General features: G+C 48.4%; 2 protein-coding genes across 6 annotated transcripts in view; both read right to left on the bottom strand.

Annotated features, from left to right (window-relative positions):
- The window catches only part of UVRAG (UV radiation resistance associated), a 137,107-nt gene extending 130,439 nt beyond the window's left edge, over positions 1-6,668 (bottom strand). Inside the window, exon 1 of one of the 5 annotated variants that reach the window (XR_008319105.1) lies at positions 6,355-6,668. Coding sequence is in view for 1 of the 5 variants with exons in the window: in XM_053307435.1 (XP_053163410.1) it covers positions 6,355-6,441 (87 nt within the window). In the remaining 4 variants the exon portion in view is untranslated. Of the gene's footprint in view, positions 1-5,588; positions 5,643-6,354 lie in introns of those variants that run through there. The other 4 variants (XR_008319106.1, XM_053307435.1, XM_053307436.1 and 1 more) reach the window with 4 other exon arrangements.
- A 13,111-nt stretch (positions 6,669-19,779) lies between these two features.
- The window catches only part of DGAT2 (diacylglycerol O-acyltransferase 2), a 57,342-nt gene continuing 52,159 nt past the window's right edge, over positions 19,780-24,962 (bottom strand). Inside the window, exons 6-8 of the mRNA XM_053307438.1 lie at positions 23,297-23,471; positions 22,502-22,704; positions 19,780-20,024 (exon numbers count right to left, since the gene is read on the bottom strand). Coding sequence (XP_053163413.1) covers positions 19,870-20,024; positions 22,502-22,704; positions 23,297-23,471 — 533 coding nt within the window. The 3' untranslated portion in view covers positions 19,780-19,869. The remainder of the gene's footprint in view (positions 20,025-22,501; positions 22,705-23,296; positions 23,472-24,962) is intronic.

The following is a 24,962-nucleotide window of genomic DNA, read 5'->3' as shown; positions in this document are numbered from 1 at the left end:
TGTCAATTTTAACTGGAGGTTTTAAAAAATATGCTTATGTTAAAATTGTTATTTGTATGTTAACTGCCCCGAGCCATTCTAGGATTGGTGGTATATAAATGAAATGAACAAACAAATAACTTATGCATACTATCCAGGTTACAATTTGGCAACTCTAGGTGCAAATCAGATCTTGTATATGAAGGCATAGCTTGAACATCAAACGGTAGGTATTCGAATGAACTCCCATGGGATTGTGACTCGTGGTATCAAGCACTAGCAATCACAAGCATTATCATCTCGCAGAGCTTATTTCAAAGGGCAGAATTAAGAAAATCATCTTTAATCTGCCAGCTAAACACATCAAAAGACTATGCTGAGAAATAGAGTTGGCACCGATCATTGAACCCTCTCAGCGTGAAAATCGCATCAAAAGAAAAGCTGAAACAAGCTGAAGTCTGTGAAGCTATAAACATATTAAGCTATATTTAGATAACAGCCCATCGACAGAATTGCAGTTTTGCTTATCGCTTGTATCCTTTTCCAAAGAAGCTTCACAAGACTGCAAGAGTCAAGCCAACAATACCCTTTCATACAGTGAACCAGTCAAGTAAACAAGGGATGGGGTGGGAGGGAGGGAATGTTAGAACACAAAAAAGAAAGCAATACCACAAGCCCCTGCCCCTCCTCCCCAGACTGATTAATTTAACTTTGACTTTTTTGTCTAACACACTACGTTCAACTTAAGAAGGCAAGATAAGGATAGTGGCAGAATATAGTATGCACTGTCCAAACAAAAAGGAGTTAGTATTACCATAACAAGTCACCTAAAAGAGTAAAAGAACTTCATTAGGAACTCATTCATTTCCCATCTCACTTGAGCACACAATTTGATGTTATTACAGAAGACAAAGAGGAACAGTACTTTCAGAGGTCCCTCTACCAGGCCTCTCACATATAACTAAGAGAAGTATCCCGTGATTAAAGATCAACTTCTCTTTCACTCTAATATCCACTCCACAATAATTCCAACATCTACGCATAGTGATGTTCTCTACTACAGGTTTCCATTAAAAAGAATAGAACGAACTGGCAGCGCTCCTGTTCCTAGTGATTATACAACAACCTGAAACAGAAAGGTACATGGAACTAGAAAGGCTAAGCAAATATCTAGTGAGAAAATTAGAATTTTGAAGCTCATTCTCCAGTATACAAGAAAAAAGGTTGAAGTAAACTACAGGATCAATAAACATACCAAGATCAACCTATGGTTTTATATCCTGGTTTGGCCTGTAAATGTGGCTTGGAATTATTTTATTTATTTATTTTGTATTTATTAATCAGATTTGTACACTGCCCCAAACTTTCATCTCTGAAAATTAACCACAGTTCTCCAAGTTCATGGACCATGGGCTGGTTCAGACATAACGTGGAACCACAGTTAAAACTGGGTCATCCACAATGTCTCCGAGGCTTCTCATGTCATCTGATTTAGGTTACAATAAATTGAAAACGGCCGTGACAGCCAAACCAAGAGATCTCCATCTATTATAACCCATTCACTTGAAAGGAACTATGATCTGTAACTCACTTCAAACCTTGAATACTGATTGCAGTTTATTTCAAGTAAATAGGTTAGCATAAATAAAGATCAATCAGTTTGAATATCCTAACCAATCTTGGTTTATTGTAAACGAAATTGGAAGCAGATGCTCGTGTGGGAGCAGTGTGCACTCATGAGCCTCTGAAACATCCCATGGAACTAGACTTACCCATGGTTCCACAGTACATCTGAACCATCCCAATACTTCAAGGCATCATTAAAACTTCTCCTCCAGTGTTCCCTCTAAGGTGTGCACATATTTATTTATTTATTTATTTATCTATCATATTTTTATACCTCCTGATATGTATATCTCTAGGCAGTGTTCAAAATTTAAAATATTCAAAAGTCACAAATTAAAATACATGACAATAAAATAAAATAGTTATTAAAACAAGCTTTAAAAAATATCAAAATTAATTCTAATTAAAAGCCTGAGGGAACATGAGGGTCTTGAGGTTCTTCCTGAAAACAAACAGAGAAGGAGATGCTCTTATTTCAGGAGGAAGCTTACTCCAAAGCCCTGGGGCAGCCACAAAGAAAGCCGGGTCCTGGGTCGCCACCAAACGAGCCGGTGGCAACTGTAACCAGAACTCTCCAGGAGATCCTAACAGGCAGCAGGGATTATGACAAAGGAAGCACTCTCTCAAATAGCCTGGACCCAAGCAGTTAAGGGGGCTTTATAGGTAATAACCAGCACTTTGCATTTCACCTGGAAACATATTGGCAGCCAGTGCAGTTCTTTTAGAACCGGTGTTATTCGGTCCCTTCGTGTTGTCCCAGAGACCAATCCAACTGGCCAATCCAACTGAAACCAGGGAGAGCTTTGGGTCCAGGAGCACTCCAAAGCCACGTACCTGATCTTTCAGGGGGAGTGTAACCCCATCCAGAACAGGCAGCTCTAAACCATCTCTCAGGTCCTGTACCCCCACAGTCAGTACCTCTATCTTATTTGGATTCAACTTCAGTTTGTTATCCCTCATCCAGCCCATTACTGCCTCCAGGCAGGCATTTAGGGAAGATATGCCATTTCCTGATGAGGTCGACATGGAGAAGTAAATCTGGGTGTCATCAGCGTATTGATAACACCCAGCACCAAGCCTCCTGATGATATCTCCCAGTGGTTTCATGTAGATGTTGAAAAGCATTGGAGACAGTATGGAGCCTTGTGGGACTCCACACCTCAGTTCCTTAGTGGAACAACAGTCTCCAAGCGACACCATCTGGAATCTACCAGAGAGGCAGGAGCGGAACCACTGTAAAACAGTGCCACCCAATCCCACCTCCCTCAGGCAGTCCAAGATACCATGGTCAATGGTATCGAAAGCCACAGAGAGATCCAAAAGATCAGCAGAATCACACTCCCTCTGTCGATAGCCAGTTGGAGATAATCCATCAGGCTAACCAAGGCAGTCTCAACCCCACAACCCACACGAAAGCCAGTTTGAAATGGATCTAGATAATCTGCATCATCTAAAACTGCTTGGAGCTGAGAGGCCACCACCCGCTCAACCACCCTGCCCTACCACGGAAGATTAGAAACAGGTCTGTAATTAGCTAACTCTGAGGGATCCAGCATAGCTTTCTTCAAAAGTGGTCTAATAATAATCTCCTTAAGACAAGGAGGCATCCTGCCCTCCCTCAGAGAAGCATTTATAATATTAAACAGACCCTCTCTGATAATATGATTATCAGATGAGATAAACCAAGTTGGGCAAGGGTCAAGAGAACAGGTTGTAGGATGCACAGTCCGAAGCAGTTTGTCCATTTCCTCAGGAGTCACAAACGGAAAATGATCCAATCTAATCTCATAAGAGGGGTTGCTGGATACCTCCACAGTAGACTCTGCAGTAACTGTGGAATCCAGATCGGCCCAAATGCGAGAGATTTTATCCGCAAAAAAGTTGTTTAAAATGTCACAGTGAGTAACCGATGGTTCCAAGTTTAAATTCAAGGGGGAGGGGTACATACTAGCCCCCTCACAACTCTAGACTACTCAGCTGGATGTGAGTTTACAGAAGCAATGTGAACAGAAAAGAACTGCTTCTTTGCCACCCGTACTGCCAGAGCATACAGTTGGTATAGGAAAGAATCACCCCCTTTGATAGACCTTAAATTCTGGTTCCCTTACATCCTGAAATGACAACACAAAGAAAATTCCCTTCACCAGCTGTACTTATCCAATGCAACCTATAACATCCAACTGAAAAACATCACAATTACAGTCCAGAAAAAGTGTCAGAAATAAAAAACAAGAATTACTGAGATTGAAAAAGGATCACCCCCCCAATGTCAATATTTTGTTGAACCACCTTTTGCTTTAATAACAGCCTTGAGTATGTTGGGATACTTCTCTATCAACCTTGCACATCTAGACGGAGCAATATTTGCCCACTCCTCCATACAGAACTGGAGGTGGGTCATGGCTGTAAGTTCTACCTTAACCAGACAGTGATCCATCCATGACAGGAGTCCCCACACACGGAACACCTCCCTGATTGGAGCTAAAGACCAAATCAAGCGTGTGACCAGCATCATGTGTCAGACCAGAGACCAACTGGGATAGGCCCACAGTCGTCATGGTCACTATGAACTCTTGAGCCGATCCCGACAACCCAGTCCCAAAATGGACATTAAAGTCCCCCAACAACAATAACCTGGGCAACTCCAATAACAATTCAGCAACCAGATCCGTCAGCTCAGTTAGCGACTCCACTGGGCAGCGAGGTGATCAGTACACCAGCAGAAGTCCCAGTCCTGGTCCCTAGACGTAGGTACACACATTCAGTATAGGCCAAATCCCTGACAGGGATCCTGGCAAGGTCGATGGTATTCTTATAACCACAGTCACCCCACTTCCCCGACCACATCCTCTCACCTGCTCCACCATGGAGTAACCCTCTGGAAGAAGCGGGGACCAAACTGGAACACTAGCCTCTCCCGACCAGGTCTCCATAATACATACCAGACTAGCTCCTTCATCCATAATCAAGTCATGGACTACCTCAGATTTATTTTGAACTGACCTGGCATTACAGAGTAACAAGGTGAGGTTCTGTGGGTGGGTAGGTGGCACTGCTCTCCAAAATCAGAGAGGTGGTAGTCCTGCTGGAAGGGGAAACACCAATTAAATTTCTGCATTCCCATCCCCTATAATGGCCCGTTGGCCTACCAACGCCATATCTTTGTCGATTCCCCACCACCACGGGTATAGCTGCCCCAGGGTCATCTCACCTCCCCATCTCTTTTCAGTCCAAAACACATACCTGTACTAGGCCTAACTAAATATCAGGCAACAATGAAGTGAGCAGGAGTCTTCCTTCCAGGACTCACACATTTTTGATGTCCACTCAGTTAATTTAGATCCTGCTCAGGTTGAATCAGGAAGGCCCCATTCTGAATGCACATGCGCACACACTACCTTGATACTGAACAAAATTCAGAACAAAATTCATTCCACACACAGATGAAAAAAATTAGAGAACACACTGTTCTCATCTTCTCCTTTTGCACGTGAAAAAAGCGGGAGAAGTGAGCAAGCTCGCAGAGGCTCATTCACATTGCAGAAAACCATGGTTTCTCATTACATCTGAACACTCCACCATCTTCTTCTCATCTCAAATATGGGGCAATCAATCAAGCTGTCAGAAAACATAGAGGGATCTGGCCATTCCATAGTGCTTTTACTAGTAATGTAACCCAGGGGGCTTTTGTGAGGGTGCGGACTATTAAACAAAAGAACAGTGCAGTCTTGCAGATGCCACCCCCACTGTTCTGCTTACACTCACCTCATCTTCACACAGCACTAAATGAGGAAAAACACTCTCTGCAAAACAGCGGCTATCAGACCCACAATATGTTCTCTTTTTCTGGCCTGAATACCAACAGTGAAAAAATACATGCCAAGGCATCCATGTAGCTCCCACTCTTCTGGTCTTAAATGGATCGGAAGCCATAAGACAAGCATAGTCACCACATAGTACTTCCACGGCCACCACAACAGTACCTGGTGGATAATACAAGGGCAGCCACCACTGCATGATGCTTCCAAGAAGACAGCTCTACGACTCTGTCAGAGACACAGGCAAGTGCAAACTCTCAGTCCCCTTCAGAGCTCACAAGGAGACAACTGCTACTCAGCCAAAGGGTGAATTGTTTAGCTGGACCTAGTACTGCTGGATCAGGCCCAAGAAAGCCCATCTACTCCAGCATCCTGTTTCACACAGTGGCCCACCAGATGCCTCTGGGGAGCCCACAGGTAAGAGGTGAGGGCATAGCCTCTCTCCTGAGGTTGCTCCCCTGCAACTGACATTCAGAGGCATTGTACCTCTGAGGCTGGAGCTTGTTCTAGACAACCAAGACAAGGGGCTTCCGGCACAGGCTTACTAAATGAGGCAAGTGGCCGTGTCCGACCCCAGCGCAGCATCCCCTCCAGGGGCTGCTGCTGGTGTCTCCCTTGGGCTTCTTTCTTTCCAGCCTGTGAGCTCTTTGGGGACAGGGATCCATCCCAGCGCCCCCTCTAACATTCCAGATGTTGCCGACCACAACTCCCATAATCCCCTACCAAAGGCCACTGCAGCTGGGGAGGCTGGAAGTCGTAGTCAGCAACGCCTGGAAATCCCTGATAGAGGGGACACGGATCCAACCCTATTTGTTTATCTATCGTTATCGCTTCCCCATGAAAACCGCTGGGAGAACTTCTGCGGGAGAACGGGATACACAGAAGCAGCCGCCGCGCGCGTCCCTCCCGCAGCCCTGGCCTGGCCACCCACCTGCTGGGAAGGGAGCTCCACGTGCAGGGCGCGGGAGGCGGCGCCCGGCGGGGCCAGGGCCGTGGCGGCGGCGGCGCCTTGGCTCATGCTGGCGGGGCACGGCGGGGAGGGGAGCGAGGGGGGCCCGGGCGGCGGCGCCTGCGCATTGAGCCCACTTCCTCAGCTTCCCCGCAACCGGCGGGCTCGGAATGGGTGAGACGGGAGACTCCTGTCGGTGCGGACGAGCGGGGTGGTCCGCGGCTCTTTCCCCTTCCGTCTATTGCGCCGCGAGAGGCTGCCGCTGCCGCGCGCCCGCGCGCGCTCCCTCACGGAGTCGTCTTACGAGCCGCGCGGCTGAAGGAAGCGAACAAGAAGAGTGAGCGGCAGAGAATGATACGCTGCCAGCGGATTGGCTCCGGCGGCCCAAGGGCGGGGCTCCAGCTTGCGAGGCGGCGTTTTCATTGGTACGTGAGCACGTCGGTCCCGTCTAACGTCCGACGTCTGTGGTTGGGTGTTTTTTGTGTGTTTGTTTGTTTTAAACGACGCCTCTGTCAAACGCGGCTGACAGCGAACTCTTACCTCACACCTCATTGGTTGGAGTGCTTCCCGAAGGGCAGGACCGAAGGCTCATGGAGCCGTTAACAATTGGACGGGAGCGTTTAGTTGACGGATAATTAAACCAACAGTGTTTGGGGGGGGGGTGAAGAATCACGTGGGAGATGTTTTTGTCACGTGACGACACGGGTTCGGCGGGAGGTACGAGAGAGGTAGTGACCATGGTAACAGATGGGGATAGTCCTTGCCTAGGACCCTAAAGATGCTACCACCCACAATGCATCGCGTTTGTTCTCTTCTAGGAGGATGGGAGACAGCTCCGTTTATATTGGAATTGCGTCGTTGTATAAATAAATACATAACTTTACTTAACTATTCTTGTTCACCCCCCAAACCCCCCCCCCCACACAAGACAAAAGTATGATACTTAAAGAGAAAACATAATCTAAAAATATATATATTCTACACCTACGTTTGGAAAAAAATAAATATAAACATGAATGAAGGATCAGGAAAAAAGTACTTTTTTCAATCAAATGTCCATTTATTGAAAACCTAACTCAGCTCATACATTGATTGATTGATTGAATGAATGAATTTATATACTGCCTAGTACAAAAAATCTCATATACATTTATTTTAAAATGCAGTGGTGATTGTCAGCAGAGATAATGGGGATGTCTCCTAAATCTCAGAGAATGTTTAGAGGTATTACTGTCATTATTATTATTATTACATTTATATCCCGGCTCTTCCTCCAAGGAACCCAGAGCGGTGAACTACATACTTAAGTTTCTCCTCACAACAACCCTGTGAAGTAGGCTAGGCTGAGAGAGAAGTGACTGGCCCAGAGTCACCCAGCTAGTTTCATGGCTGAATGGGGATTTGAACTCGGGTCTCCCCAGTACTAGTCCAGCATTCTAACCACTACACCACGCTGGCCTCTTAAGCTGCTTGCCATTAATTAGGTGGTGTTGAGATTTTGTCCACCCTGTGTGGAGTAGTTTGTTTTAAAAACCTGTTTAAAGATTCACATTTCGCTGTCAGGACAAGGAGGTGAGTCTCCCCTTGGCTGAGGAGATTTTGACATCAGCAATGGCGCAGCGGGGAAATGACTTGCCTACCAAGCCAGAGGCTGCCAGTTCAAATCCCCGATTATATGGCAAACACCTTTATCCGGCAGCAGCAACATAGGAAGATGCTGAAAGGCATCATCTCATACCGTGTAGGAGATGGCAATGGTGAACCTCTCTTGTATGCTACCAAAGACAACTACAGGGCTCTGTGGGCACCAGCAGTCGAAACTGACTTGATGGCACACTTTACCTTTACTGCTCAGCTTAGGCCAGATTGAGCCTCAATCAATCCTGACTAGGACTCGTTTTACACCTATTTCCTAAAATAATTGGGAAAGGGTTTGGGAAAGGAAATTCAGCAGATCTGCCACTTGTAGATTCCTGCATGATAGCATGTTTGTTTGCTGGCAATGAGGATTACATAGGAGTGGAGACAGCGGAGTGAAAAGCACCAGGTTTGTTGCAGAGCTGGTTTTATAACTCAAAAAAAATCTCCCCTCTTATATGGCAATGGCATGCCAATATAGGGGGGAAATACTTTAATGTGATCTCCCCCCCCCTCTCTTTTTTTAAAGGGAGTGACTGTGTGGAGTAGGAGGGGGGGGGCAAACTTTGGCTGGTCAGTGTGTCCCTTGCTCTCTTTGTCTTTATCCCTGCAAACAGCAGAGAAGGGCTTTTGTCAGGGCTGGTGAAATCTCCACCCCTGCCGCCACTCCCCCAGGGAAGGAGAGGCCTGTAGCCAGTGGGGGGCCTTGGGGGGAAGCCTCCCTCTTCCCCATTTTCTCCTGCTCTGGCAAACCCCCAGCCCCACCCCAGCAACAAACAGGATCTAGGATCCAGATGTTTTATAGAAACAAAGATATCCAAGGAACAATTGCACTTGAAAATGAGGTTGGGACTCTGGGAGCAAATGGCAGGTGCCAAGCATCCTGGCTGTGTCTGAGCATTCTGCCTGGCGCTAAATAAAAATTTATCTTACAAATAGTGGCCCCAGCCACCCATCCTTCTGTGGGGGACCACCCTAAACATTTAGACTAGCTACGGCCTAAACGATGGCAGCAAACCAAAGAACTCAATAAACAGCTTTTACAGTGTGGCTACCTGTCTCACGTTATTGTCCTCCGCATTAAATGAGGCTCTGCCCACTCCCTTAAACAAGACTTAATCCAAGACCATCAGTGAAGAATGGGTTCCATTTGTGGTAGAGTTGCCATGCCCTCAGAATTTCGGGCTTAGCCCGCTCTCCCCGCTCACTCTTACAAACCGGGTCTCACTGATTGTGAGACTTGGCTCGTTGTGTTTTTAGATTAGGCTGAACCTTCCAGTCTGCTTTCCAGGCTAACTTTTCCCTTCTGGCCCAGACTATGTGGCAAGAAAAACTGGGGTGGTGGGAGGGAGGTCAACACCAGGCCAGCTGAAATCTGCAGGATGCTGCGCACATGGTCTCTCACCCAACCGCACCGGCTCACTCCTGGCCAGGAAGGAAGCAAAGGGGTTAGCCTGGCTCCTGGGAAGCTGGAGGAGTCTCCTCCCTACCTGGCGACACTGACTTCTGCTGCTTGTTCTGGAATAGAGGAATGTGTGAATTAGACTTCTTTAAATAATGGAAACCTTTCAAAATAGGTAAGAGTAGGCAGCCTTCGGCACTCCGACTACAGCTCCGATCATCCCTATCCACAATTTTCTGTAAATTGTTTTCATTCATTTAATATAATTAATTAATTGAAAACCAGTGCTCGTTGTTAAGAAGTGAGGTGGCCAAGTGATGCTTCCCCAGCCCTTCCTGACACCTTGTGATGTCACAAAGAGACATGGCAGTGGAACAGAGCCAGGGAGGAAGGAGATGCTTGACATGGGAAGGAGAGACAGGAGGCGGCCCACTGGGAGGGGGAGGAAGAACTGAAAAACAGGGCCACAAGAAAGGAAAAGTGAGACGTGGCCACTCACTGGGGCATACAGAAGGGGAAGGAGGGTTCATGCTCACCTGGCCCTTGGCGTTCTAGATCCCTGAAGTATTGCAATGGCAAGGCTTCAACTAGGGTGAGGATAGCTCCCTGACTCTCTAAGAACATGCACTGTATCCTACTATGGATGGAGTAGATGTAATCCCAGCTGGCAGAGAGGCCAAGAATATTCTGTCCTCCTGGGCAAAGCCACAATGCAGGGCTCATTCTAGAAACACGGGGGAAAGGAGAACACCCAGAATCTGACTTTGCATGGAGCAAACTTTTAGCTGTCCTAGGAAATCAGGGAACAACAGGAAACACAACAGGGAACACCCCCAATTAGAACAAGTCTCTTCTATTGAGCAGGGAGAGAGAAACTCTCCCTATTCAACCCAGCACTGCATCCCTCCAGTGGCTGTTTTTGGTGACTCCTTTGTGTTTCCTTTGGCAACAAGGAACCACATTATCTCTCACCCCAGTGCTGCGAACTGGCTAGGTTCTCTCTCCATCAACACCCTCCCCCCCCTCGCATCTGGATTATCTCTAGAGTGAGTGAGGGGTGGGGTAGGTAGCAGGTCTCTGGATCTAGCTGGGGAGTCTATAGACAGGGGAAGCATATCCAGAATAAAAGGCTTTTCAACTAGATTGCAAGCTTGTGGTGAAAGGGAAGAGCCAGAATGACTGTGGGTTTAGTGATCACAGACAGAGGCGTAGCTGGGAAAAATGGCTCCCAGGGCAAGCTCTGCCCCTGAAATTATGCCCTCCCCCACCCCCACCCCGCCCCCACATACCTGCGCCCTGGCCAGAGTGAGCGCGGGGGTGGCGGGCGGCGGCGGATCGCACGGCAGTGGTGGGCGGCGGCGGATCGTCATCGTGTGCCCTTGGGAATGGATCATGGCTTGTGGCGGTGAGCGCGGTGGTGGTGGGCGGCGGCAGATCGCGCAGCAATGGCGGGCGGCAGTGGGAGTGAGTGCGGCAGTGGCGGATCGCCGAGTACAGCAAAGCGACGCCGAGGCCTGCCGTCTGGCCCGGCGTCGCTTCCCAACTGCGAGGTGCGCCTGCGATCCGCCGCCTCCCGCCACCGCCGCGCTCACCGCCACAAGCCATGATCCATTCCCAGGGGCACACGATGACGATCTGCTGCCGCCCGCCGCCGCCGTGCGATCCAGGGGGGGATCGTGGCACTTTTTGGCGCCCCCCCACGTGACCCACCAAAGTGGCACCCAGGGCACATGCCCTGCCTGCCCCCCCTATCATTACACCCCTGATCGCAGAAGTACATGTGAGTGGGGCCAGTCAGGGCTTGGGGGTTGGCAGGAGGGCCCTTTGGTGGCTGAGGCCTCAGGTTCAAAGTGGGGCTCAGATTTAGACCCATGGAGTTGACCTTTGGGCATTAGATAAGTTTCACAACTTGTTTTTATGTGCCTCCCTCTTGGACCAAAATGTGACACACACTTTTCGCTTTTCCCCTTTTTTCCTCCGTGCCTTATTTTGTTTCCATGTGTCACCATTTTTTATTTTGATTCTGGCGAGGGTCCTCAAAAGCTGGAAGTGGCCTGGGCCCCTTTGGGCCTCTGAGGCAGCCTGCAAGTGAGGCTGAACTTCCACAAAGCCTGGTCAGAACTGGCTGCTTTTCTAAGTGGCCGTGTGAACTGAAAGAGCAGCAACTGAAGCCCGCAGGGGACACCAAGTATAGGAGGAGGAGGAGGAGGAGGTGGGCACTCCAAGTCCAGCTGTAATTCCACAGTCATCTAACAATCTGTTATTAAACAGAGTACACAAGTTTCTTTCATGTCTCACCTGTACTTGTGTTACCTTCATATTTGGAATATTTGATTGTGTTTATTGAGCTGAAACATTCCTCAGCCCTTGCTGTGCAGCAAAGGATGCTCTGGGGGGAAATGCATGAAACATCCGCCAAGCTCCACTGTTGGGCACTCTTTCCAGTTCCACTTAAAAATCTGCACCCTCCCTTTGGACCGTTATGCCTAGAAATTCTCTCCAACCCTCCCAGCAGGCAACCCCAGAGACCCCATCCAAGATCCAAACCAAGCATGCATAAGAACAGCCCTGCTGGATTGGGCCCATCTAGTCCAGCATCCTGTTTCACACAGTGGCCCACCAGATGCCTCTGGGAAGCCCACAGGCAAGAGGTCTGTGCATGCCCTCTCTCCTGCTGTTGCTTCCCTACAACTGGGATTCAGAAGCATCGTGCCCCTGAGGCTGGAGGTATGTGAAAGATCCAGATTAATGTATACATGTTGGAGTACAGAGGGATTTCCAGGCTTATTACTGACATTTATATCCTGCCCTTTCCCAAATGAGGTCAGGGCGCCATATATGGTTCTTCCTCCCAGCTTTTTTGCTTGCAACAGCCCTGTTAGGTAGGTTAGACTGAGAGTGGCTAGCCCACGGCTGAACAAGGGAGGATTTGAACTCTGGTCAAGAGAGGAGAGTTTGCTTCCCTGTTCAGCCTCGCAGCTTGTGGATGACCACCTGGGTGCTTTCCAGATTACACCCTGCAACAGAGTCACACTGTATCTCGGAAGTGTGCTTCCACACTTCCTGTGTTAGTCCCTACACTGACAGCAGGGTGCCGTTCACATTTCCAATGCCTTGTTTTGAATTTAATCACTGTGATATAGTGCTATGACATCACGTACCTGGCTTTAAAAGATTGCTGCTTTTTCAGGTTGTTAGTTTCCCCGAGACTGCTCCTCCTGCTGTTTATGTTTCAGGTGTGATTTGCCTGAACAGAAGCATTTTGCTGCTGTTGAGCAGCTAGTCTGGAAAGTGTCCTGGTACAAGTCATGATCTCTCTACTTGTCCTTCCTCAAAGGGTCTTTCTGAAGAGGAATGTGATTATATGCAGTATATTGCTGTATTACTGACCCGCCACCTGAGGGCAGCACCTGCTTGCTGTTTTTATATATTTAGGGAGATGTTTCTAGAGCTCTGTTCTAGACTGGTGCCATTTAGATGTCTAGCTGTTTCCTAACCATTAGTTGGTGTGCTGTGCTGACTTGCTGAGAGTCAGCTCCAAAGGTAGGGAATTTAAACCTGCCGCTTTTGGAACTGACTCACTCCATAATGCACCAGGAAGGATGTGTCCCTGCCTGTGCATAAGGAAGCAAGCTGGCTCCAAAAGCAGCGCATTTAAACTCCCCGTTTATGCAGCAGCCTTGCCCCACAATGCACTGGGAAGTGCTTCTGATGCTCACTTGCAATAAATAATTACATGGCGGCTTTTCCCCTGCAAAACAAAAGTTGTGTCAGAAGCCAGTGTGTCCTTCCCTCCTTTTTAAATCTCAGGATGAAAAGGGCTGGAAAACACTGGATCTTCAGCCACTGTGGCTGGGGATGATGGGAGTTGTAGTCTTGTGACATCTGCGGGGAGCGAAGTCTGGGAACCCCTGCTCTAGATTAGGACTTATCACAATTCCATTTATAATGGGCAGGTATGCAGAATACAACCAGGTGGCCCAGCTCAGACTCAATACAGGATGTGGCCATGTACATCTCCTCTTCGTCTCTCAAAGCACTATCCCACAGCCTCATTCCCGTGATGGGGATGGCTTGTCCAGTGGCGCTCTGACCCCTGGACTTTGGGGCCGAAATCCAGGGCCTCCACACTCTCTGGGGGTCCCCAAATCCTCTTTAGTCTGTCCTGTGTGGGGTGGTCACCACTGGCCAGCACTGCACCAGGCAGCCGAGTGTGGTTGTGACCTGTGCCGGGGGTGCTTTAGAGACAGAGCGGGGGAGTGGGGAACGAAATATGTGCGATGGGAATATGTTAAGTTGCAAGTTGAAACGTTCCTGCTCATGCATATTTGCATACATCGACCTTTTTATTATTCTTACATTCTTGGGAGTTCAGTTGCAGTGTGTGCCCTCAAGAACTCACATGTTGAAAATACTGAGGTTTGTCATGGTGGGTGGTGGTGGCAGGGGTGCTGCTTAACTTGCAGAAGGGGGGGCTCCAGCAAGAGCCCCCCCCCCAAGGCCTTTAGGTCTAGGCTCCAAAATTACCTAGGTGGACCTTTGGGTTTATCTGAACCCCCCCCCCCGCTGCGCACACACACCTTTGTGTATTCTGTATACAGACACACTTGCAGCTCCTACTTCCTCAAAGGCAGGCCTTGTTGTTTTTAAAAAAGTCTTAAACAAGGACCCACAAATACAGGCTTAGCTCACTAGTCAGCCATTATGTTTGCTCGCCCTCGCATCCCGTCTCTTCCCTCAGGTTCTTTCTTGGCACACAGGCAGAGGGCTTAGGAGAGAAGTGGGTCTTCTGCCATTTGCACTGGGAGGTGGGAGGGAGCCCTCTCCACTTGCTCAGAAGGGATCAGTGGTCCCTCTAATTTTTTCCCCTCACCTGTGTGCAGAATGCGTTTTGTTCTGGGTGGCAGAATCAAGGCAGTGTGTGCTGCGCATCTGCATTCAGAGTGGGACCTTCCCGATTCAACCTGAGCGGGATCTCAAACCTGTGAGCACACGCACGCCTTAGAGGGAATCGTGGAAGGGATGCCTGCTGTTTCTTACCTGCTCAAAAATGGCAGCGGGAATGAGACCTCTGGGGGTGGAGATCGGTGTGGTGTTGGGTGTCCTGCTTGCCCAAGGGTTGGGCGCACTCACCACTGATTGGCTGGCAAGTAGATATGTAGATATTTGTTGAGTATGTATTTGTGCAGCGGCACCTGTACCACTCCTGCATCGTGTTCTACAAAAAGAGCTTCTGCTGCAAGACACGAGCCGGTGAAATCAGCCAGTCTTCCCAGGCAAATGGGTGCACAACAGCAATGGTGCAAATCTGTGGCCCGGGGGGGGGGGAATGGAAAGCAAAAGCTCCCATAATGAAGGAAAGCATGGGCAGGGAGAGAGAAAGGATGCAACTTAATTGTGGGGAGGTGCAGGTGGTGTCAGGAAGCACAGAGAAGCCATAGTGACCGGTGGCAAGATTGGGTGCAGAATGAAGCAGCCATTCCTACATTCCCCGCAGCAGGAAAGAATCCCCATGGCTGCTGCTCCATACTCCGCGAGTGATAACATGGAGGGCGTGGGGGGACCAATGTGCCATTCCTCACCTGTGCCTCGCCGTCAGAGCCATCAGTTGGCTGCAAGACGGGCCTGGCCCAGGCAGCATAGCTGAACCAGCAAAAGTGCAGGTTGGCCCGAGAGCTTAGATGGCCAGAAGGAGCACCACCCTTCCGGGCCTAAGACAGCCCTCCTCTGGAGGAGACCCATCAGAAGGGAGTCTCTGGGCAGCCAAGCGTGTGCTCCTTCTTTCTCGAGCTTGGTCCACTCCCACGGTTGCCTTTGCTTGAAGGAGCCTGGGGGAAGCAGAAGGGGACAAGGCCCCATCGGTGGTGGGGGGGGTGCCAGGTTGTCCCAGGCCTACTCTGCAGGGGTGGTTGACTCTGACTGCCCTGGCTGGTTCCATTGGGTTGTCATTAGGGGCCAGGTTCTGGGCTGGGGTGGACTTCTCCTCTGCCTCCAACTCACTCTGCTAGGGTGAACCCTGATAATACCACTTGTTCCAACCCAGGGGAGTGATAATTGGGCAGGAAGACAGAATCTAATGGTTCTGCTCACAACTCCTGCATCCCGAGGTGATGCATGTGGCCTGGGAAGGCCGCACGAGGAAGCAATAAGATATTCATAGCGTGCCACTCCCTCACACAACCTTCTGCTTGTTATGTTGATGCTGTTAATTAAACATCTGTGTGTTTGTGAGCCGCCTTGAGGACAGTTTTCAAAGAGGAAAGGTGGGCTCTAATGTTTCCAAAAAACCAACAAATATCATTTATGGCAGGAATGACACAGTCACTGAAACACACGCACGCACACTTTCTTTTTGCTTACATTTATTTCTATAAATTTGTACCAAAAAAAATTTCTGATGTACAGTGTTCCATGAAGTGCCAGAAGGCAGCACTTCTTTTTTCCTTTCACGTCGTCATCATCATGATCAGAGGGATACAAGAAGCCAGGGACAGAAGGCCTGACTTTCTGCATGACCCCAAAGGCACATTCGATCGTATCGACAATGAAAATAATTGAAGGCGGCAGGTTAAACATGCGGTAGTGCAAAACATTTAAATATAGATATAGATATACAGATATATAATGCGCACACACTGGGCTCTGAATATATTTCTCTATAAAGCTTCAGTCAACATTCATGTAAACTTTTAAAAACAGTCAATACATTGTGCAGTAGAGCTATTTTACACATTCACTGAATTGAATCACCACCATACGTGTTTTAAAAGGGAGAACTCATCCCCAGTGTTATAGGTAGGCTTGGCCTCCCACAAATGGTTCATTCAAAAGGACTCCTACGAGATTTAAATACAGTCTCTCTCTCTCTCTCTCTCTCTCTCTCTCTCTCTCTCTCTCTCATCAGTGGCCAACACTGTCCCTGAAGGAAGTGCCTATACTTTTAACAGCAGCACAGACATGGAGAAGTCCAATACCTTAATATTTTTAAAATGTCAATAAGGAACAGAGCTTTGCAAAAAGAAAAAAGCAAGAGAGTCAGTTCTCTGCCCAAAGGAACTTACCATCTAAGTATTAACCATGGAGGAAGCAGAAGGGAGGGAGGAATGTGAAGAAATGGAATTGTACTTATTTAGGCTTAGGGCGCGTTCTCACAATCAGGACAATGCAGGTTGAAGCAGGGATCTGGGACCTTCAAGCTGCACGCACTCCTGCAGTGAACATCATGAGAACCCAGAGATTTAGGGGAAATCCAGATCTGCTGCTGTGGCAAACTGAGATTTAGCCCAGATCGGTAATCTAGGATCTGTTCTGATTGATCTGGGCTCTGTCAGGCTTTCCGCAACAGTGGATCCGGATTCCTGGTAAAACTCCGGATTCTCACAGCACACACCCACTCACCACGTGAGCAAGTGTGGCGCAGGATCCCAGATCCCTGCTTCAACTCACAACGTCCTGATTGTGGAAATGCAGCCTTAGTTTTAGCTGGGGACAAAGACTAGGGGGGTTGTGCAAAGGCTTAACAGAAAAAGTGAGGAGGGAATGGAAGGAAGAGAGAGGAAGCACCACCAAGGTGCCGTGGGTGGAAATTCCAAGCTAAAGAGGAGCAAGGAAGAATGGCCAGAGAGCCATTCAAGACAGCAGGAGACGCTTGGATGCCTGGGATCTGCAGAAGCAGCAATATTTATGGGAGAGGAAGCAAAGCGAGGACAGAAAACGGGATGGGCAGGCTTGAAAGGTAAGGACAAAGATGGGTGAAAAGTCTCCTTTCATGGTGTTCCAATAAACCTCATGAAGTTCTCCCTGATGAGCATCTGTTAAAGAGCTGCTCACTAGAAAAGCGGCTGGCAATCACCACCCCCTGGGTATACACACACACACACGCACACCCCCCAGAATAAAAGGGTGGCTTCTCACAGTCACATCAAGTTGCCCCTGATGATTACTGGATTTTGCTTTTAAAATATTGCTGACTTAATATTGAGCTTCCAAATAAGGTCCATTAGAGAAGGTTTTTGGTTCCCAACCCCATTTGCAGAACAAGGTACCAATAAATAATAATAATAATGATAATAATAATGAGAAATTCAGAATTTGCATTGTTTGTGCTTTGAGAAGGGGCTTCCCCCAGTGAGAAATTCCCTTGTGCTGCGTAACTATGTCTGAAAAGCAGATCTTGTACAGCAGTATCAGCTACTCTACCAGAGTCTGTAAAACCAGTGTGACTAACAGAGTGTGGACTGCAGAATAAAAAGTACACGTTCTGGCTTTTAAACCAGGAATCGGAGAAGGTTGCCCATGCATATTCAAATGTTGGCTTGCAGACTCTCCTTTTGGTTCTTGTAGAGTGACTTCCAGAGCCCAGAACAAGCCTGTGGCATGGCTTCTAACCACCTGGGTGGGGTACAAAATGACAGCTCCCCACAATTTTGTTCCTACATACTATTTGCCTCTTTCTACTACCTCCCTTTTGCATTGGGAAACCATTACAAAAGGGGGGGAAAGAGTATGCAATTACTACAAAGTCACTTGAATTCATTTCACTCTTACCATGGACGGGGCAAGCCTGAATAGGTTTACTCAGAAGTAAGTGCTACTGCACTCAGTGGGACTGGCTCCCTAGTAAGATAGTTTAGGCCTCCTGCAGCCTGAATTAGGCTGGGTGGGTTCCCACATACCATCAGTCCTCTCTGCTAAGCCCCAACCACAATATAAAGTTCCATACGGAAGGCTAGACCAGCCGCACAAGCAACCCAAGTGGCCGTCTAAAGAAGGGACAAACTGGGGTTTGTGAATGATGCAGCACCCCATCCGAAAAGTGCATTCTAGCCCTGGGCACCCAAGTCTCTTGCCTTTCAAGGTGCCACCACTTGGGGGTAGCATAAGGCCGCAGGCCAGTTCCAAGTTATTTACGGGCTTCCCCCAGCCCTGCCTTTTAATTGTCACTCTCAGTAAATTCCTAGCAGAAGCTAGGAAGGGCTGCCATGAAGTGGCTGAGCTCATGCTTTGCAGGCAGAGGTTCAATCCCTTGGGACCATCTGACAGCAAAACACGAGCCCTATCCAAGCCCAGCACAACATCCCTCCAGTGGTGGCTGTTGGTGTTTACCTTATGTTTCTTTTTTAGGCTGTAAGCCCTTTGGGGACAGGGAACCATCTTATTTATGTATTTTGTCTATGTAAACCGCTTTGGAAACTGTGTTGAAAAGCGGTATATAAGTAGTAGTAGTAATAGTAGTAATACTTCTCACAAGCCCCTCCAGGGGAGACGACCATGGGTACCAGGACTGGAAATGACCCCTGCCTGAGGCCATGGGGAGCGGCTGCCAGCCAGAGGAGACTGTACTGGGACCATTGGACCAATGGTTACTCAACGCTGCACCATTGCTTGGAAGTACAGATACCAGTAGCCCCTACACTGGGGGAGAGAGGGAGGCAACTTAGCTCAGTGGTGGAGCGCAGGAAAGAGCTGAGGTTCACTCTCCAGGTGAAGGAGGTCTTGGGGCTGGGAAAGGGCTCTGCCAGAGGCCTCCCGTTGCATATGAAAGGGAGCACTGTAAGATATTCCTCTCAGGGGATGGAGCCGCTCTGGGAAGAGCATCTAGGTTCCCAGTTCCCTCCCTGGCAGCATCTCCAAGATAGGGCTGCGAGAGATTCCTGCCTGAAACCCTGGAGAAGCTGCTGCTAGTCTGGGTAGACAATACTGAGCTAGGCAGGGGCGTAATGATAGGGGGGGCAGGCAGGGCACATGCCCTGGGCGCCACGATCTGCCACCTGGGGCGCCACCGGCACAGGTATGTGGGGGCGGGGGGCACCATTTCAGGGCCAGAGCTTGCCCTGGGCGCCGTTTCCCCCCGATATGCCACTGGAGCTAGGTGGACCAGTGGTCTGACTCAGTATATGGCAGCTTCATGTGTTCTTATGCTCCCGAGTCCCTGGGGAGTCACTGCCACGTTGAGCAAACCATACAGAGCTAAGCAGAGACGGACCAATGATTTGATTCAAGAGAAGGCATCTTTGTGCCTTGGAGCCACTCCACTTCCAGACTTGGGAGCATCATGGTCTGCTCAAGAACAGCCAAACGGGGCAGGAGAGAAGAGATTCCAAAGGCAAACAGCCTCTTTCTCCGGTTGATGGGGAACAGACAGGGCCATCACTGGAGCCGGACAGATCCGTCACCAAAAGGACCGTTACTAGAGAAGCCTAACCTTGGAATATTTAGACAACTTATCTTTGTTTATCCTTTTAAAGCTCTCTCTCACACTCACATACACAAACACTCTCTCACTCTCTCTCTCTCTCTCTCTCTCTCTCTCTCCCTCTCTCTCTCTCGCTTCCCAATTCACAGACTAGGACACAAACACAACTCGGTCTCCAGCAGAAAAGTGTCTTTGATGCAGACTGGCGAGCAAGTCAACGCCAAACCACGCACAAGACCAGAGCACCGTCCGCTTCTCGCTGTCAATTGACTTCCAAGTCCTCCATCTCCGGCAGGCCAAATTTAGTCTTGTACTTGTCAAAGAGTTTAATCAGAGAGCTCACGTAGAGGCTGTGATAAAAGTCTACTTCCTTCTGGCTCGGACTATCAATTTTCGGAATGGTGATCGGTTCCCCGACTGAAATGCAAAACGAGAATAAAAATGAGATTTATTTTTTTTTAAAAAAAATCCGGTGGGTTGGGACAGCGGGGAGTGGAAGGTCGATTGGGATTAATGGGAGATCTGAGTGTTTTGCATCTAACAAGAGCAACCACCACCATTTCTGCCCCACCCTAACCGAGGCTGCTGAAATGGAGAAAGTTTGGTGGGGGGAGAAAACCAGGAGTGGATTTTTCCCTTTTATGGAAGGACTGAACTTAGTGCTGGCAATGAAAGCGACATTCTGTTGCTGCACATGCGCTCACAGGTGCCCTGCTCCTTAATTCTAAGCATACGTCTGCCCCGCTCCCCGGCTACTATTATGCACCTACCTCTAACGAGTGGCCTCTGGTTTCATCAAAGCCATCCAGGCTAGTGGCTATAGCCATACCCCAGAGCAACAGGTTCCATAAATTATGTGTGCACTGCTTGAAGAAGTGCGTCCCCTGTCTGTCCCATTCCTAAGGCCAATGAATTTCAGGGGGTGACTCCAAGTCCAAGTGCATAATTATAAGTAGTGCAAAGCTGCACAATGCAACAAGATCGCACAGCTGCTGCACAAAGTCGTGGGAGGGGGGAGAGAGCCAGTCTCGCAGCAGCAAGCATGAATGGTCTCCTTTGCTAAGCAGGATCTGCCCTGGTTTGCCTTTGGATGGGTGAAGGACTACATGCAGACTACAGGACTACATGAAGTGACTACATGCGGGATCTTTCTGCTGTAAGATAGTCCTTCCCCTTAGGGGGCCATAGCTCTGTGGTCCAGCCTCTGCATGCTGGAAGTTCCAGGTTCCCTCCCTGACATGTCCAAGCAGAGCCAGGAAAGACTCCTGCCTGGAACTTTGGAGAGCTGCTGCCTGCCTGTGTGTGCAGGCCGTGCGGAGCTAGACGGACCAAGGGTCCAACTCAGCATAAAGCAGCTTCCCATGTTCCGACATTGCACTCTTATGCAAAGGTTCCCTGCAAAACATACAAGGCCTGCCCAAGAATCTATAAGTTTAGGCTTAGCTCACTAGCCAGCCATTATCTGGGAGGGCCACCAGTCCCTTCTCTTCCCTCGGATCCTTTCTGGCATGCAGGCAAAGGAGAAGAGAAGAGAGGATCTTCTGTCCTTTGCCCCGGGAGATGGAGGCAAGAAACAGGGAGAGCTCTCTCCTGCTGCTCAGAGCAGATTCCTGCTGTTTCTCTGGATGCCAGAGCTTGTGCACCTTGTTGCACCAGCACAAATACTGCATGTTCGCACTCGTGCAGTGCTGATCTAGAAGGCAAGTGCCTGACTCCGTGCAACGCAGTCTGGGGGTGCTTCTGGACACAAAACTCTCCCTGGCGTCCCAGGGTGAGGCAGTGGCCAGAGGTGCCTTTAATCAGCTTCGGCTGATACGCCAGCTGTGTCTGTTTCTTGAGATAAATGACCTCAGAACAGCAGTACATCTGCTGGTCACCTCCAGACTTGACTACTACAATGCGCTCTATGTGGGGCTGCCTTTGTATGTTGTCCAGAAGCTGCAGTTGGTCCAGAATGTGGCAGACAGGTTGGTCTCTGGCTGGGTCATCTCAGAGAGACCATATCACTCCCATCTTAAAAGATCTACACTGGCTGCTGATAAGTTTCTGGGCAAAGTACAAGGTTTTGGTTATAACCTATAAAGCCCTAAGCAGCTTGGGCCCTGGGTATTTAAGAGAACATCTTCTTCACTACGAACCACACAGCCCACTGAGATCATCGGGAGAGGTCCGTCTGCAGTTGCCACCGGCTCGTCTGGTGGCTACTCAGGGACGGGCCTTCTCCGCTGCTGCCCCGAGGCTTTGGAAAGCGCTCCCTAGTGAAATAAGAGCCTCCCCATCTCTTACAACCTTTAAAAGAGCAGTCAAGATGCATTTGTTCACCTAGGCTTGTAATTAGATATTGTTTTAATTGTGTTTTAATTGTTTTAACTTTTTAAATTTTAATTGTTGAAATGTCCAATCTTTTTATTGGTTATTTTTATTGTTTTGTAAACCGCCCAGAGAACTTGTGTTTTGGGCGGTATAAAAATATGTTAGATAGATAGAAAGATAAACAACAGCAGCATATTTTATAAACTTCTCAAACTTAGCATATTTGACACATTTAGCATATACAAGGAAGGAAGGTAGGTTTCTCCGTCCTTACCCCATGCACTTGGGTAAACATTTACCATGTCCTCCTCACCTAGTTGCCTTTTTCAAGCTAAGAAGAGTAACTTCTAGTTTCAGTTCAAGCCTACCTGCAATTACCCAAATAGAAGGCAATCCTGAATTTAAGACGACCCCCTTAAAAAAAGGAACACCACTCTGAATTTAAGACAACCCCCCAATTTCTAACATCAAATGACTTGGGGGAAACCTTGTCTTGGATTCAGGTAAATGGAATAGCTCCAAACCCTGTCCCAACGTCAAGAAAGGGCCCCCAGGGATTCCCATTTTCCCGTGAGCATTACCGACAGTGGTGATGGGGTTGGAATATGGCAGCAATCCCCAGCTGTTGCACGAGAAGAGGCCTCGTCCGTGGAAGACACAAGGAGCAAAGCCGATGTACTTCTGGAACTTCTCCTGCACCCATCTTCCCCACGAACCCTCCTCGAAGATCGCCTGCTTGTAGGCCTCGTTCTCGCCAAACGAGTACACAGGAACTAGATCCGCACTGGAAGAGAAACACAGTCTAGATGATTTCCCCCTGGCGGGTGCTGGCAGTGAGATTCCAGGCAACAGAATAACTGATTGCAATCATTCTGATCCAAGGTTGCAGCCTGAAACATTGGACAGCATTAGTCCTGAATATGAATTACACTTCCAGACTGATTCTTAATCGGGACATACCATTGCATGCATTTTCTGATAACGCAGCTGTGATCTCCAGGGCCCGTGAGGAATATTACATTTATTTCATGCAATGGAAGACAAGAGACCTGGGGAGGAGAGCTGGTCTTGTGGTAGTGAGCATCAATTGTCCCCTTTGCTAAGCAAGGTCTGTCTTGGTTTGCATTTGGATGGGAGGCTGCACTCTGTAGTCTGGAAGAGAATCCCTTTGGGGGATGGAGCCATAACGCAATGTGAGAGCATCAGGTTCCCTCCCTGGCAGCTCTCCAAGTAAGACTGTGAGAGACTCCTGCCTGGAACCTTGGAAAAGCAGCTGCCCGTCAGAGTAGGCAGTAATGAGCCAGGTGGACCATGGTCTGACTCAGTCTAAGGCAGCTTTCCACGTTCCTATGACAAGGGTCTTTTTCTCCCCTTACCCATGTCGTAAGGCCTGCTTGACAAAGCCCTTCCGGTTCTTCAGGGTCACAGAATGTCTGCCTGGTGTGCTGTTCAGGGACTCGGCAGCGCCGCCCACCACAATCACGACAGCATTGCCACTGCCATTTTTGGAAAGGATGTAGTCTATGCTGTCACGGTTGACAGGGCAGATCCCTAAGCGGAGAGAGAGAGCTTTTTTTAAAAAAGGTGAACGTTGCAAATGTTTCACTCCCATTTCCAAAAATAAAATAAAATAAAAATTATTCCTACAGGTGAAACTCGGAAAATTAGAATATCGTGCAAAAGTCCATTAATTTCAGTAATGCAAATTAAAAGGTGAAACTGATATATGAGACAGACGCATTACATGCAAAGCGAGATAAGTCAAGCCTTAATTTGTTATAATTGTGATGATCATGGCGTACAGCTCGTGAAAACCCCAAATCCACAATCTCAGAAAATTAGAATATTACATGGAACCAAGAAGACAAGGATTGTAGAATAGAACAATATTGGACCTCTGAAAAGTATAAGCATGCATATGTATTCAGTACTTGGTTTGGGCCCCTTTTGCAGCAATTACTGCCTCAATGCGGCGTGGCATGGATGCTATCAGCCTGTGGCACTGATGAGGTGTTATGGGAGACCAGGATGCTTCATTAGCGGCCTTCAGCTCTTCTGCATTGTTTGGTCTCATGTCTCTCATCCTTCTCTTGGCAATGCCCCATAGATTCTCTATGGGGTCAGGTCAGGCGAGTTTGCTGGCCAATCAAGCACAGTACACTGTATACTTTTCAGAGGTCCAATATTGTTCTATTCTACAATCCTTGTCTTCTTGGTTCCATGTAATATTCTAATTTTCTGGGATTGTGGATTTGGGGTTTTCATGAGCTGTACGCCATGATCATCACAATTATAACAAATTAAGGCTTGACTTATCTCGCTTTGCATGTAATGCGTCTGTCTCATATATCAGTTTCACCTTTTAATTTGCATTACTAAAATTAATGGACTTTTGCACGATATTCTAATTTTCCGAGTTTCACCTGTATTCCATAGGACAGTGGTTCCCAACTGGTGGTACTCCAGATGTTGCTAAACTACTACTCCCATCATCCCCCGCTCCAGTTTATTGTGGCTGGGGTGACGGAAGTTGTAGTTCAGCAACACCAGTTGGGTACACCTGCCATAGGGTATCCCTAAGAAAAGAGGGCAAAATTGCAACAGGAAACCCCATTTGGAGGGCTGCATCTATTCTTCCGTTCTGGAGCCCTGCAACTACAGAACTGATGCTGGATTCTACATCCTGGGATTCACAGCTTTCTAAACAGAGTCTGTGTACCTTTGATTCTAAAAAGAAACCAAAGAGAGAAGCTGCACTCAGTTCTGTCCAAAGTTATGGGATTATTTCTCAAACCAGCTAATCACCAGCCTGGTTTTTACTAGCCAGGGGGCAGGGAGAAGACCTGCAGGTGCCGCTTCTCCTGTCATGGTGCGCTGGGGATTGTTACAGCCGCTCAGCTGCTTTCTCCTTGTGGCAGGCCACCTTCTGAACTCTGCAGGCTAATCTTTTGGTGAGGGGAGCAGGTGGAACATACAAATGGGTGGGAGGATCCCAGAGCCAACGGGATCCCAGAGCCTCTCTCAGGTTACCAACCTTTCTAG

The sequence above is a fragment of the Hemicordylus capensis genome, chromosome 3 (assembly GCF_027244095.1).
Source record: "Hemicordylus capensis ecotype Gifberg chromosome 3, rHemCap1.1.pri, whole genome shotgun sequence".
Lineage (NCBI taxonomy): Eukaryota > Metazoa > Chordata > Lepidosauria > Squamata > Cordylidae > Hemicordylus > Hemicordylus capensis.
The sequence above is the reverse complement of the archived record's forward strand: the minus strand, read 5'-3'. Positions and strand labels throughout refer to the sequence as shown.